The sequence below is a fragment of the Lithobates pipiens genome, unplaced genomic scaffold, assembly GCF_037356315.1.
Source record: "Lithobates pipiens isolate NorthernLeopardFrog02 unplaced genomic scaffold, aLitPip1_a1.2 Scaffold_23, whole genome shotgun sequence".
NCBI lineage: Eukaryota > Metazoa > Chordata > Amphibia > Anura > Ranidae > Lithobates > Lithobates pipiens.
Window position 1 is genome coordinate 265,860,543 of NW_027507785.1, and position 15,846 is coordinate 265,876,388.

Sequence of the window (15,846 nt, forward strand, 5' to 3'; positions counted from 1 at the left end):
GGATTGTTCTCCTGAGCTAGCCCTCACTATCTAGTACAGGCATGTCAAACTTAAATGAGACTACTGGGCTGAATTGGGTAGGATACATTTTTCGTAGGGCCAAATGTTAATTAAGATATTTACTTCATTCCTGAAGATATTAGCACTTTTTTAAATATAGTAAAAATTGCAACACAACCTTTCCTGTATTATTCAGATGAAAAATTATGTAAGGCCCCTTTCACACGGGACGGATCCGTGATGATCCACCCCGTGAACATCCACTTGCTCAGCGGGGATCACTCCGTTGATCCCTGCTGAGCCGGCGGTTGACAGCTGTCAGATCTCCGCTCTCCTCTATGGGGGATCGGATGTACATGGACCGTCTGTTCGTGGTCATCCAATCCACTCTGCAGACGGCTAGAAAAGTAGGATTGTCCTCCGTCTGAAGAATTGCACCATTGCGGAGACGGATGATATCGGGTGTCGGCGGATGTTCATCCGCCGACACCCGCTATCCCATAGGGATGCATGCATGTCTGTATTTCATCCAAAAACGGGAGGATGAAATACGGACATAGGGTCTGCATGCGTGAAAGGGGCCTAAGGAAGCGAAACCTCTGTCAATGGATGAACCTCTAAGGCCTCGTTTAGTTTAAAGTCCTAAAACCAGCTCAGGACCACAGAGGATTGGGAGACCGCATGCAACAGTGAAAACTCCAGTTTGACATGCCAATTTTAGATTTGTATCAAATTTTTGTCTGAAGTCAAATTTAATGAGTGTTTCTTTTCCAGCTCGCTATAGGAACCAGACAAGCCAGGCTGAATCATATTATAGACATGCTGCTCAACTTGTCCCCTCCAATGGTGAGTAGAGAATAATTGCTTGATTTTGGCTCTTGCAATTGTTTCAAACCATCCTTTTTGTATCATTTTATTTTCATTCCACATTTAACATTGATAACTTCGCTTTTTTTATAAACTTAATAGGCCTTGTCAAATAGGGCACCAGCTGCCATATTTTATGTGTTTAGAGACATTGCACTCCAGTGCAAGCGGAAAATGAGGTTGGGAAATGGTTTTCAGCTTATCTGCGGTGGTTTTCAGTTTCTCACTAAGACAAGGCTGTATTGTTCCAGATAGCTCACTTTTTCACTGATTTGGAAAATCCCATTTTTTTTTTTTTTTCTTAGACAATCATGATGTGTCAGCATATCTGTAATTTTAGTGAAGTTGCTTCACTACAGTTACGAGTCAGATTCAAACCCTTGAAAGGTTAAATCTGATGCTGCAGCAGACAGTGATAAAGTTGTATTTCACAGAATTTCTGTGTGAATATCAATAGCAACTGTTTTCCTATATATATTTATGGCCAATTTATTCTACCTGGTGCCCAGACTGAAATGTTTTCATCCTCTATATCCTCTGGGTTTTCCATTTTCAGTGTACAAGTGGAAATATCTACATGCTATGGTTGTCACCTTTTTGTTTTCAGACAAACCTTTCTCTTTCTGTAACGTGATTTTTATTTTATTTTTTCCAACAGGTCAGCCGTATAATCAGCTGGCCATTTTGGCCTCCTCAAAGGGGGATCATCTGACCACTATTTTTTACTACTGCCGCAGCATCGCTGTTAAATTTCCTTTCCCAGCGGCTTCCACCAACCTGCAGAAGGCACTTTCTAAAGCTTTGGAAAGGTATATTTTTAAATTGCCCATAGTTTTCTGTCACTATGTTTTCACTGTGCTCATTTTCATTCCTTGGTTGTTTCCAGTCGCGAAGAGGTGAAGAAACGCTGGGGTGTCTCTGATTTTATCAAGGCCTTCATCAAATTCCACGGACATGTATATTTAACAAAGAATCTGGACAAAGTGAGCCCTTTGCGAGAGCAGCTGGAGGAGCAGTTCAAGGTGAGTAGCAAGATAGGCTGTAAGTGGTCATTAGAAGAAATTGTGCAGCAAGGTTTCAAGAGTAACGCATGGCTTTGACAATTTCTGAAAGCATGCATGCTGAAAACTGGTATTTTTGTAGTCTTTCTTGATTAAACTGAAAACATTTATAAACACCCATGTCATATTTATATATGCAAATATGTAATAATTCTTAGTTGTATTGCAGCAGTGAACTGCTGAGCCTTGCCATTGTTTAATATAACCATTTTCCACCTCCTCATGAGTGCAGTCTATTAGTGCAGCCTCATCAGCGCACATTAGTGAAGGAGAAAAAATACTTATTTACAAAAGACCTTTTTAAAAAAAATTACTAATTTACAAAAAATAAACTAAGAAAAATATTTGCAAAAAAATAAAAAAACACCCAGTGGCAATTAAATACTACCAAAAGAAAGCTATATCTGTCTAAAAATAATGATAAAAAATTCATATAGACAGTGCTTCATGACTGCACAAGTCATTCAAAGTGCGAAAATTGGCCTGGACAGGAAGGGAGTGAAAGTGCCCAGTAGGCCGAGGTTTTGCCTACAATAATGTACTTTTTTGAGCTTCAGGCGTTTTGCTTCAGGCGACAGAATGCTTAGATGTCAACAGGTGCCATTGAAATGAATGGGATTTTGCTTCTTGGGCATTTTGGAACTTTTGAGATAGTTTTTTCCTGAAAACGCTCAGCTGTGAATGCAGCCTTAAAGGATAAGTTCACCTTTACAGAAAAATCTGTAAGGTAAACTTACACAGGACCCCCCCCCCCGGTCTCGCTGACCTGGACTGCGGAAATATCCTAATCTGAAGCCCCAGTATATAATCGTCAGGAGTCAGGCTTAAAAATCCCCTGATCTGGAAGTCCTAAACGTGCCACATCAGGAGGGACGTTTCAGAGCATTCTAATTGGTCAGCACCATTACATGGGTGGCACCAACCAATCAGCAGCCACATAGCCTGTCCTGTCCGCTATAAAGATGCGTGGATGCCGAGGGGGTTTCTAAGCCCCGGACTCCTGATGTGGATATACCGGGGCTCAGAACAGGAGATTGCCACAGTCCAGGTCAGCGGGACCAGGGAGACGAGGAGGGGGTCTTGTGTAAGTTCACCTTACAGATTTTTTTTGTAAAGGTGAACTTACACTTTAAGAAAAACTGACCTTAAAATAAAAGTAAAAAGGCAAATGTCTAAATACACAATTGAATATGCTTCTTTTTACCTGCTAAAGGATTTGCAGCTCAGCCGGCAAAAGTATGTTACGTTTGCTTACTCTGCTGGATGTAGATGTACTTTAAGAACCTGGTCAGTCTGAGTTTTCCATACAAATAATCAGGGCCTGTAGTAATATAATGTAATAGTGCATTGAGTGAAGTTATGATCCCTTTTCATTTTTAACGTGCTATGACATGACACAGATACTTTGCTTTGATTGGCGTATCCTTACTCCTCTAATCCAAGCATTTGGGAATGCTTGTCACACATCTAAGACATTTCCTTGGCTCCCCTACTGATACCAACATGCACAGAGCATAAAACTGAGTCATTACAAAGATGCAAGCAATGTGGGTGTATTGGATGCCTAAAATTGGAACTTGTTGCGCGTGTCTGGAACATACTCTAATCTCCCTTACTGTCACCATGTACACAAGTAGTCAAACAAATTGGTTATTATAAAGATGCACTAAAGTTGATTTGACTGCCTGAGGGTGTATTCACATTTGCACATGCACTTGCTCGGCGATTAGGTGCTCCAGCGGGGGTTCCTGCATTTACCTGCAAGCGGCAGCTTCATTGAAAGTGATGGGTGGTTGCTAGCTCCTGCAGCTAATTGCACCCACTCACATGCAATCTCTCATGCAGCGATCACATGCGAGTGATTAGCCCTGGACACAGACTGCCTGAATCCAGGACTGATCACTTGTATGTTATCACTGCATGAAAGTTTACATACAAGTGGCCGTGATTAGATCCAGCAGCCTCACATTGCTTTCAGTGGGGCTGCCTCTCCCAGCTGATCGCGGGAACCCTGGGGTTCTTGCATCCAATCGCCAAGTGGGTGTAATTGTGAATGCACCCTAAATTATGTCCTTGGTTACAAAATAGCTGATATTAACATCTCCTTAATCGTCAACTGCTTCTGGTTTTCCTTTCAGAATATGCTCTTTCAGAAGGCTTTTAATGCACAGCAGCTGGTCCACATCACAGTGATAAATCTGTTTCAGCTGCACCACTTGCGGAGTTTCGGCACAGAGGCCGAGCAACAGAGCTTTAGTACAGAAGAGGAACTTTGCTGGTCTCAGCTTCTGACTCTCTTCAGTAAGTATTGATGTTGACAGTGTGCGACTCTACCATTTTGCACTCAGACGTCTGCATCTTTAGTGGGTTGTCGGGACATAGTAGAATAATTCACCTTGCATATTTTTCTGCAAAGGTGAACTTACACTTTAAGCTACACAATTAATAATGCTGGTACAAGTTTGACTTCCCAACACCAGGGACAATGATCCCAACAGTTAGTGTTTCATCTTCCGTCTTGGATTACTGCTTTCGAATGTTCAAAAATCCTCCTGCTTTAATGGTACACACCTAGAAATCCAAGTGGTGTGGTTTGCTGAGACAGAAGTGCCTTTTCTCAAATGCATCTATACTGTATAATATCCCCATTATCTAAACCCTTAGCCACTGGATGAGGCCCTTGTCACTGAGGTTCTCTTCACAGGAAGTGCTGGTGTAGGTTACTTTAAATCACATGTCAGGAGGTATGTGTTCTTGACTTTGTGGAGCATCATATATCTAGGCTTGCCTTGCTTTTCTGTAAGACCAAGCCTCACAGGCTGATCTTAAACTCGGGCTCTCACTGTACACTTGGTACACAGTTGCACATACAGGAAATCAGTCACCTTGGCCAATATAAAAACAAGGCCATGTCCTCTTGGATTGTGTAGCAGTGGTTTGTCTCAGCTGGTATCTTTCTCTGGCTGTAGTCCTACAGTAAGTTGTTTTTCTGATATCAGGCGACAAAACAGATGGCAAACAGGAAATTTCAGCAATACTACTTTGCATTTTCTGGTCGAAAACATGAACATTACCTTTTTCTCAGCATTCCACGCCACTTGCATATCTGTTTCAACAAACAGAATGTACCACGAATACATACAGCCGTAGCCAAACGTTTTAAGACACACAAATAATTTTCACAAAGTCTGCTGCCGTAGTTTTTATGATGGAAATTTGCATATACTCCAGAATGTTATGAAGAGTGATCATATGAATTGCAATGATTTGCAGTTTCCCTCTTTGCCATGAAAATGAACTTAATCCTATAAAAAAACATTTCCACTGCATTTGAGAAGAAGGCTTCAGGATGCCCAAGAAAGTCCAGCAAGCACCAGGACCGTCTCCTACAGTTGATTCAGCTGGGGGATTGGGGCACCACCAGTGCAGGGCTTGCTCAGGAATGGCAGCAGGCAGGTGTGAGTGCATATGCATGCAGAGTGAGAAGACTTTGAGGTTGGCCTGGTGTCATGAATGGCAGTAAAGTCACTTCTCTTCAGGGAAAACATCAAGGACAGACTGATATACTGCAAAATGTACAAGGATTGGACCGCTGAGGACTGGGGTAAAGTCATTTTCTCTGAATCCCCTTTCCGATTGATTGGGGCATCCAGAGAATAACCTTCCCTGAGAAGAAAAGGTGAGCGATACATGAGTCTTGTGTCATGCCAACAGTAAAGCATCCTGAGACCATTCATGTATGGGGTTGCTTCTCAGCCAAGAGAGTGGGCTCACTCACAATTTTGTCTAAGAACACAGCCATGAATAATGAATGGTACGAAAACATCCTTCGAGAGCAACTTCTCTCAACCATCAAAGAAGAGTTTGAGGAACAATGCCTTTTCCAGCATGATGGAGCACCTTGCCATAAGGCTAAAGTGTTAACTATTAAGTGGCTTGTGGAGCAAAACCATTGAAATTTTGGGTCCGTGGCCAGGAAACTCCCCATTCCTTAATCCTATTGAGAACTTGTGGTCAATCCTCAAGAGGCGGGGAACAAAAAAAGCCCCGCAAATTCTGACTAACTCCAAGCAGTGATTATGGGTTGCCATTAGTCAGGATGTGGCCCAGAAGTTGATTGACAGCATGCCAGAGCGAGTTGCAGAGGTCTTGAAAAAGAAGAGTCAACACTGCAAATATTGACTCTTTGCATAAACTTAATGTAATTGTCAATAAAAGCCTTTGACACTTGTGAAATGCTTGTAATTATACTTCAGTATACTATAGTAACATCTGACAAAAAGATCTGGAAGCACTAGCAGCAGACTTTGTGAAAATTAATATTTGTGTCATTCTCAAAACTTTTGACCACGACTGTACAATACATATAACGGACTCTGCTGTACATCAGCACTGCTGTACATCATGTCCTGCTTATTCAATAAAGCAAGTATTAAAAATATCACTCATACAAATAGCCCCATACAACGCATGGGGAAAAGAGAACAAAAACGTTAAGCCCCAGTTCACATATGTGCGATATGCATAGTGCAATAAATCCTAAGCGTTTCCCGCACTGCATTGAAATCGCACTTCATTCAAGTGATCTGCCACCAGTGTCGATGTTAAAATGACACCGCATGTCACCCCAATACAGTTCACAAAACCCAGTGTGATTTGCAAGAATTTAATCACAGGGTTGGGAACACACATGCAATCCAGTTCCGGTGCAGGAAAAAAAGATGCCTGCACATTTTTTCATATGCTGCAGTGTGAATTGAGCCTGTGCAAAATGAATGGGATCAAATTGCACTGCAAAGAATCTAATTTTAATAGGAATGCAGTGCAATGTCCTATCCGAATCACATGCAGTGTCCCGCACCGCACAAGTGTGAACGCAGGCTAAAACTGGAACATCCTTGGTGAAGAGGCATACAGCAGTTTGAAAGATACAAACCTTTCCCCAGTCTGTCAGATTAACCCCTTGACGTCCGCCCTATAGAGCAGATTTTCTGCTGCAGGATGACTCTCCTGTGTAGAATAACATATAAACATGTGATTCTGCACTTCCATCTTTGGCGCGCACTGCTGGCGATGCAGTCCCGCTATAAGTAGCTAATCGCTGCCATTACTAGTGTAAAATGTTTTTTATTGGATAAATGTTTTATAGCAGAAATTTTAATATATATAAAAAGATAGAGATATATATAGATAGATAGATGGATAAAAAAAATCTCTATCCGCACAGTTGTCAGTTAAAATAACTTGGTAAAGTACACATTGCTGCTTGAGCTGTTCTCTATATGCAGCTTGCCAGATTGGTTGTAGAGATGAGGTTGGGTGTCCCTTTAAACTCCTCTGTAGCCACAGTCCAAACTCGCACTTTTTTTTTCAGCTCGCATCAACAAAGAATGAGAAGCCTTTTGTGTCAGGTGAACTGTCATTTATTTTAATTTTTATTTTTGCTGCAAACCAAGCTGATAGACCCCCACCTCCTCACCCCCTTTCAGGATTTATTTTACATCTTGGCAGCTCAGTTTGCGTGTTGCAAAGCTACATCTGCTTTTTGAAACTGCAGTTTTTAATTTATTTTTATTTTTTTCTGATTGAACTTATTGGTGGTGTTTTCCCTGTCAGGATGTAACTTCCTGTACTTTTTATTGGAGCTGTATGAGACCGCAAACTTGGGGTATTAGTCCAGTGTGTAGTCTGACACAAGAAAAATAAAGTTGCTTCTCCCCATTGCCTGCATTCCCCATCTCAGTTACTTGGGTAAATCCATTTTTGTTTATGGTGGGAGTAAAACTACTAAATGGCAGATTTTGTATTTTTTTCTTTTATTTTCTTTTCTACTGTGATTTGTGTGTGTTCTGGTTTGTTCAGTATAACATTCTCTGTCCACAGTGTCGTTCCTGGGTATCCTTTGCAGAAGCCCATTAAAGACCCACCACTGTGATGATACATCCTGTGCCGATCCACTTCCTGCTATCAAGGTGTCACTTGACTGGATGAAACTGCGTCCCAGTGTATTCCAGGAGGCTGCTGTGGAGGAAAGACAGTAGTGAGTGATGATATTGAAGTGGACATTCTTGTCTGATACAAAGATGAAGTTGCTTTTTTCTTTTTCCAGACAACTTTTTTTTAAGACTGCACAAAATGTAGTGCCCTGGAACTGTCATTCTAAGGTTAAAGCCCTGGAGCCCAACGCGTGGCCTACCGGCCATCTGCATGTGCGCGCAGGCTATTGGGCATCATAAATAGGGCAGAGCAGCAGCAGGGAGCTGGGTGCTGGAATACTGAGAGAGAGACTACTGTGGGCAGAGTTCTCTCCACCCACAGTATAAGCAAGATCCCTGCTTGGGGAGAGAGTGATGCAGGAGCATGTGATGGGGGTTAACTTTCTCTGCCAGTCCATGATGCAGAGAGAGGGGGGTTAAATATCCCTGACCAATGCACAGAGGGTTAAATTGCACTCCTGCTGACCAATGTGGGAAGAGGTTGAGGAGTTAATTGTACTGACTCGGGGAGGGGGGGGGGGGGGATGTTGTGCATCCCTCTGGAGGGGTCGGGCCGCCCTCAAAATTTTTTACTGTTGACCGCTGGGCTAAAAATAACATCTGCTGTGGTTTGTTAAATGTTTCACATTGTTCTTGGGCTCCATTTACACCTATGCAGGTACAAAGGTGCACTCACGTTTTTGCATATCTAGATGTGTGATATTTAGGGCAACCCATTCATATTAAAGGGCTGCCCTATCCACAGCAATCACACAAAGGAGTGCAGGCACTTTTTCTAAAATCTCATTATGCAAGAAAACATGGCAGTCAGTTACCATGCGTTTAATTTAGCACACATTTGTAGGCTGCTGCATTTTAGATGCCATTAAGAATGAATAGCATCTCAGCATGTCTGCCAGAAAATAGTGCATTTTCATGCTCTGTGAGAAAGCATACAATATCACAAACTCCCAATGTGTGAATGTACCCTCTGCAGTACAAACTGATAAATTGCCTTGAGTGGAAACTTCCAAATCTTTTCCAGAATCACAGGAGACATAATTAGTAAGTTTCTGTACTTCTCTCTGTAATTGTGGAAAAGATGCAGTTAAAAGAAACCTTTCCTGAGTAAAGCATGGAGACAGTCATTACTGATTTGACAGATTATAGTTGCCTGACTGACTGGCTGATTCTTAATTAAAAAAAAAAAAAAAATTGGAAAAAGGCTGACTCATTTCTATTAATACTTTTGAAGTAATACTTTCCTTATAAATTTAAATAGGAATACTGATACATCTGATATGTATACTTGTTTCATGACCAGGTCTCAAAAATATGATTAAACAATGGGTCAACGAATAGCCATGAGAGTTATTTAAAACCTTTATCGGCATTTAAAAGAAAACTCTTCATCCCCATCTAGCTTTACTTTATAAAACTGCCCCAACGTTCTGCTGTAAAGTTCGTTTTCTATTCTCCAGTGACTTGCATTCTTCCTTGAATTTCTTTAAGATCATCTGGGGCATGCAGTCCATCAGAGTCTGAACTGTTATAGTATAATTCCCACTTGTATCTGTTTTTTATGTAATTGTCATCAATGTCTAAATAGAACAGCACAGATTAAGGCTGGTTTTACAAGAGCCATCTGATCAGGTCAGCCATTGTTTCCACCTGCTGGCATCTGATCCAATCTTGTCCAACTATAAACAGACGGATGGGGGGATCCATTCCTCATCTGTCCATCGGATCCAATGGAAACAGATAGGTGGTCCATTTTCATCCGACTGCCCCATAGAGAACAGGGGGCTGTGTCCTTGTCCTCTGTGCATAGCGGAGCAGACACAGACCTGTAATCTGCCTGCTTAGCGAGGATCAGCAGAGAGACCCCCTGCTGGGCAGGTGGATTCATTTTATGGAGTCTGCACCGGGTGAAAGGGGCCTTAGAATCTATCCAACTTTGTTGGACTACATTTACATGGCCACACAGGGATGGCTGCCAGGGTGGTGCTCGGTGGTTGTAAACACTGCATGCCCACACACTGTATGTGAAAAGCAGAAGCTATCAGATTTGTACTTATCTGAGTGGTTACAAGTGACTATAGCCTCCGACCGACCCTTGGTGCAGTCAGTGTGCATCCAGAGTCTGCGTTTCTGACTGCACACAAACTGTCCACAGCTAATTGTCCAATTTGTATTGGGCATGGCACAAAGTGTTGCTGTGCCCATAGACAGTATTTAGCCACTTTGCAATGAAGCAAGCTATGTCCTATTGGCCACCCTTGTGCATGTAGCTTTAGTTATCCATTTTAACCTAATGTGAGGCTGGAATTACTGACCGCCTGCTGCAAAATGCTAGTTTTCTAGCTATATCTAGATATTTTAGTCGCGGACCTAAAACAAGCATGCAGAAAATGTAAGTTGGGGGGGCGAGGGGGTGGAGTGTATTGAAAAGAGAGGTCAGACACGGTTGACCGGAGGATCTCTGGATGGATCCACTCTGTTCTTTTCCTTTCTCTAACTTTCCTCTTGTTCTTTTGTTTCTTGCCAATCTTGGCACCAAGTCTCTACAACCTTCTTGTTTCCTTTCCTACTTGGATACTCCTGCACATATTTGTGGGAATGAGGTCCCCCATAAGGGACAGTTATGATGTCTGGTAGTGGGAAGTGCCTTCGATATTGCACAATACAGGTCTGAGGCTCTATCACCACCTAGACCAATTTACAGTGGTTATGATCTCATGGTCCTTATGTTTTGTATAAATATGATTCGCTAGGCAGTCAGATGGCTGCCTCTTGACGTTCATGATATTTTTGCACTTTAGATGCAGTTTATAGTCGGTCATCCTTCCTTTACACGTTTATGTATCTTTCTCATGGAAGACCCAACTGGACTGTTATGGTCTTCTTCCGTCCGCCCTCAATCCAGATACTTACCTACCCAGCGGATCCAGCATTGTCCCGTTGTGATATATCTCCGATTCCAGTGCTCTGGTCCCGCACAGTCATCTTCCTCTGTGACGTCATATGGTGGTGCCTGTCTACTCCCAGTTTAGACAGATGCCTCCAAATTTCATACCACCAGGCCCACCCCCTTCAGCTTTCATGAATGGGTGCAGATTCCGCCTGGGATATGTGATTTGCATATCCCAGGAAGCTCCAGAAATGCAGCATGTCATTTTGGCCAAGGTTAGAATGAAGAAGGGGCAGGTCTGGATGGTGGGGAGGGGGGGAGGTAAATAACAAGCAAAAACTTAAAATGGGTGGGTTTTTTTGTGCGGCAGACACAGGAGGAAGGGATGGAGAATAATAAAGTTACCTTTATAATGTTTTTTGCTTTAACATTTGCCTTTTTTTCTGCAGTGTGTGGCCGTGGCTAATTTCTCTGTTAAACAGTTTCCATGTACTTGAGGAAGACCTAGCCAGTGCCAACTGTAAGTAGCATGCATTTTCCTGTCAAATTACCTATAGAGAGCTCTGAGATATATATATATATATATATATAGATATAGATATAGATATAGATATAGATATAGATATAGATATAGATATAGATATAGATATAGATATAGATATAGATATATATATAGATAGATATATATATATATATATATATATATATATATATATATATATATATAATAAATATAAATATATATAAATATATACATTTATTTTATTTTTTTTAAGTATTGTAAAGAGGCAGTGGGTACCTTGCCATGTATAGCAGGCTTCTCCCCACAGTGTTAGGATACTGTTTAATCAGTTCTTACGCATAGTGTATGTGAAATAAAGACTGATCAGTGATGGCTTCTTATTTCTGTTCCTGCTTGCCATTCCAGACATTGGCGAAGAGATGGATCTAAGCATGCTTGTTACACAGTTTGACACCTGAATTACCTTTTAGGCCCTTAAAGCGTCATTTACCTGCATTGGGTAAAACTGTCTTTATATGCTAATATTATGTAATTAGTTTTGTTTTAGCAAAGCCTGGTTGATCTTGACATTTATAAACAAGGCCAAAGAAAAAAACAAGCTTAACTTACCGATCTTGATCTTATTTGCTGGCGATGCCTCTTTACCTGTATCCCCACTGCAGCATGAGATTGTTTGGAGCAGCTGTTGCCACTTTTAGTGCACATGCTCTCATTTCACTGAAAAAGGGAAGCCATTTACTTTCTCCCTTGTGAGTCGTAATACTTGGCGTTCATAGTCAGGATTTTGACTCCATCAAGCCCCTCCCTCCTCTTCCATCCCAACGTGTTCTAGTCTAGATCAGGTGGTCATTTACAGCCTAGGCTGCACACCCGCATGTTATTAAAGCTGTGAATTCTTTAAAAATCAGAAGTGTTCTCTAAAGTATAACTAAAGGCAAAACTTTTCACCTTTGAAGTGCAGAGGAATTAGAACACCTGTCAAGTTTTTGTCTGTGCCCCCGTTAAGAGATTCACCCTCTCCTATTTGTCATGTTTACCCTTATTACTGAAAGTGAAAGATCTGGTGACCCTTGTCACAACCTGGAATTCCCTCACTTTGAGGGCATTTCCCTTTGCTTTCTCTTTTGGTTATTGGACAGGAAGTAAAGGGAAATCTCCTCAATGGGACACAGGTGGCAAAGAAGGGTTATAAACCCTCCCCTACTCAATTCAAAAAAAGTTTTGCCTTTATTTCTATTTTAAGCACCATTTGTATATGGCTTATGTAACCGTTTACTTGGGCTCAATGTTTTTGGAGTCCTGTACACCAGAAGAAACTTGGTGTGCATGTGCCCAGACTATTAGCATTAAAGAGGAAGTAAACCCTTCCAAACAACTTGGACCTATAGGTAAGCCTAGATTAAGGCTTACCTGTAGGTCCAAGCAATATCTCCTAAACCTATATGGTTTAGGAGATATTTGCCCGAAAATGGGCACCGCTGTCTACGGCGCATGCGCCGTAGACAGCGGCGCGCAGGCGCACTAAATGCGGCAAATCCAAGAATGGATTTGCCTAATTTGTCGACTCCCGTGTGCATGCGCGGGAGTGACGTCATCGCGGCTTCGCCGTATGGCAGCGGCGGAGCTGCGAGACGCGACTCCCGTGCGCATGCGCGGGAGTGACGTCATCGCGGCTGCGCCGCTGTGATTCGTCGGAGCTGCGAGACGCCACCAGCAACATGGATGCGGCGGACTACAGGGGACAGCGGCGACTTCGCTGGCTCCTGTGTCAGGTAAGTGACACATAATGAGCTACTATGCGATGCATAGTAGTCCATTATGCTTTACCTTTGCAGGGAAAAAAAGAGGAAGTAAACCCATTAGGGTTTACTTCCTCTTTAAACTATGCAGTATTAGTGAGCATTAATGGGGTTTTAAAACAAGCGAGCCTTGACTTTCTAGTTGCTTTTAATGTGAAATTTTTCACATTAAGTCACAACGTAGACTCAAAACCAGCTGCAGATGGCCATGATTCAAGCCATCTATGGGTAGGCTGATGTATCCAAGTTAATCCAGTCCATCCAACCAAGTTGGATTTTTGGAATGCAGTTTTTGCCAACGGCTGTAGCCACTAGCAATAATCAGTGTGTTCTTCCGGCAGCTAAAGCACCCCCCTGCCAGGAGAACACAATAGCTCTGTGGGAAGGATTCCCCCATCAACACAGCCAACAATTTCTTTCCTGTGGTTGTATGGTGGTATATAATGTACAAATATACTTGTGTCATCAAAAACCCATTTACCCCCTTATGTAACACTGTAGATCCTGTCAATGGCAAGACAGCAGTTTGATTGCTTTGAGAGAACACAACGGGGAGTGGAAACACTCGCCTGCTTTCATGTGGTGTTCCTGGGTTTTGGGTTATGCAACATTTAAGAATGTGAAAGAATGACAACTCACCCCTGAGGGGGCAACACATACAAAATCAGGCATGTTGCCCTCCTTATGTTTTCTAGAGATCCTGTCTCTGGTGAATTCTCACTAGCAACAGAATCGCTAGTGTGACATGGTCCCAAAGCTAAATTAAAATCTTTAGCATTTTATAAATATGTGCTGCATGTGGTTTTGAAACGTTTGTAGGTTTCTGTAAATTACATTGTTTGTTCTTGCACCACCAGTGTTGCCACTTCCAGAGGAATTTGAGCTGCAGGGATTCCTGGCTCTTCGGCCTGCATTCAGGTAAATGTGAATCTCTTCTTACACACTGTAAAGTGACGTTTTCACAAATTGCACCTAATCAGCAAAAAGCTAACCACACATACTGTAGCTGCTGGCTTTTAATATTACGACACTTACCTATCCTGGGATCCAGCAATGTCGGTACCCCAGCCGATGTTTCTGGTGCTGCCACCATCATTGCCACTAAGGGCGCCTAGCAGTGAAGCCTTGTGGCTTCACAGCTGGCTCTCTACTACGCATGTGCGAAGCGTGCTGCACTCTTACTGGCCCGGCAGCAGGGGAAGGAGGAGGGTGGCCGAACACTGCGAGGTCAGACGGAAGTGGGGACAGAGGGTACCTGTCAAAAAACTGGTATCCATTCCCCCTTCCCCTCCTTAACTTAACATACACACCCACAGTAGTTCGCGTTAATGGGGGTGCAATTTGGAATCCGCACAGAATTCGCAGCACACAAGTGTGAACCGGCACTTAAACCAGTTTGAGTTTTACAGTATTTACATTTTTGGGTCTGTTTAATCGGCAATAACTTTCTCATTGCATAAGTAAACAAAGTAATGCATATTACTGATTTTTATGACAGACTAGGCTTACTTTTGGTGATGTAGCCTAGCAAAAATTATTTTATTTTTTGTGTAAACTATAGGCAAAGTAACAAAACTTGTTTGTTTTTTTGTTTTTTGTTATCTCGATCGGCGACAGAGGTAGGAGGACAGTATGTATTTCAATTAAGTTTATTAGGGTCAACAACTGGTAACTGAGGTAAATGTAAAGACTAACAGCCTGGATTCACCTTTCTATGCTGCGTGAGATGTCGGCACCCAGTAAAATAATTTGGTCTTGGGGAAAATCTTATCAAGCACTAATGAACTGTTTATAAGGTGAATCGTTCCTATATGATGGGGATTTCTGCACATTTCTGACACAGGAAACTGTTGCTTCAGTTTGATCTCAATGGAATATTTTGTCCAGAGTATATGCATGTAACTTACCTGGATAGAATACATATTCTGATGTATCTTTGTGACCGGTTTAGGAACCTTGATTTCTCTAGAGGTCATCAAGCCATTATTGGAGATCGGGAGACCCAGCATCGTCGGATGCGACCAGTACGTCTTGTGTCATCAGGAAAATGGATCTGTGAGAATCAGCCACGGTGAGTTTCTTCAACAGTTCTTTGTTTGATGTTACAGAACCTACATACACCTGTCTGTTACCTTTAAAGGAGTTGTAAAGTCTCAAGGTTTTTCACCTTAATGCATTCTGTGCATTAAGGTGAAAAACCTTTTGTGCTGCAGCAGCCCCCCAGAACCCCCATTTTTCTTACCTGAGGCTGATTGTTCCAGCGATGAGCCTGAGCCCAGCAGCTCCAACCGCTGTCTCAGATCCTCATTGGATAGATTGATAGCAGGAGGAGCGATTGGCTCCCAATGCTGTTAATCAAATCCAAGGGGGTGGGGCTGAGTCCTGCTTTCTGTGTCAATGGATGCAGCAGCAGGTCTCGGGAGTGCACCCCGCACGGGTGCCCCCATGGAAAGTGGCTCTTGCACAGAGCAGGTAAGTATAACACATTTGTTTAAAAAAAAAAATCTTTACAATCACTTTTGAAGCTGTTTTTTTTTTCTCTTAGCGTTCAGAGCACCTAGATCAGTGATGGTGAACCTTGGCACCTCAGATGTTTTGGAACTACATTTCCCACTATGCTCATGCACTCTGCAGTGTAGTTGAGCATCATGGGAAACGTAGTTCCCAAAACCATCTGGGGTGCCAAGGTTCACCATCACTGACCTAGATG

At 42.4% G+C, this 15,846-nt stretch overlaps 1 protein-coding gene across 5 annotated transcripts in view; it reads left to right on the forward strand.

Annotated features, from left to right (window-relative positions):
- SMG7 (SMG7 nonsense mediated mRNA decay factor) overlaps window positions 1–15,846 on the forward strand; it is a 115,515-nt gene that overhangs the window by 74,842 nt on the left and 24,827 nt on the right. For all 5 annotated transcript variants that reach the window (XM_077453132.1, XM_077453133.1, XM_077453134.1 and 2 more), the window contains exons 6-13: window positions 775–846; window positions 1,526–1,676; window positions 1,754–1,889; window positions 4,067–4,229; window positions 7,812–7,968; window positions 11,264–11,334; window positions 13,994–14,054; window positions 15,088–15,207. In XM_077453132.1, coding sequence (XP_077309258.1) covers window positions 775–846; window positions 1,526–1,676; window positions 1,754–1,889; window positions 4,067–4,229; window positions 7,812–7,968; window positions 11,264–11,334; window positions 13,994–14,054; window positions 15,088–15,207 — 931 coding nt within the window. The remainder of the gene's footprint in view (window positions 1–774; window positions 847–1,525; window positions 1,677–1,753; window positions 1,890–4,066; window positions 4,230–7,811; window positions 7,969–11,263; window positions 11,335–13,993; window positions 14,055–15,087; window positions 15,208–15,846) is intronic.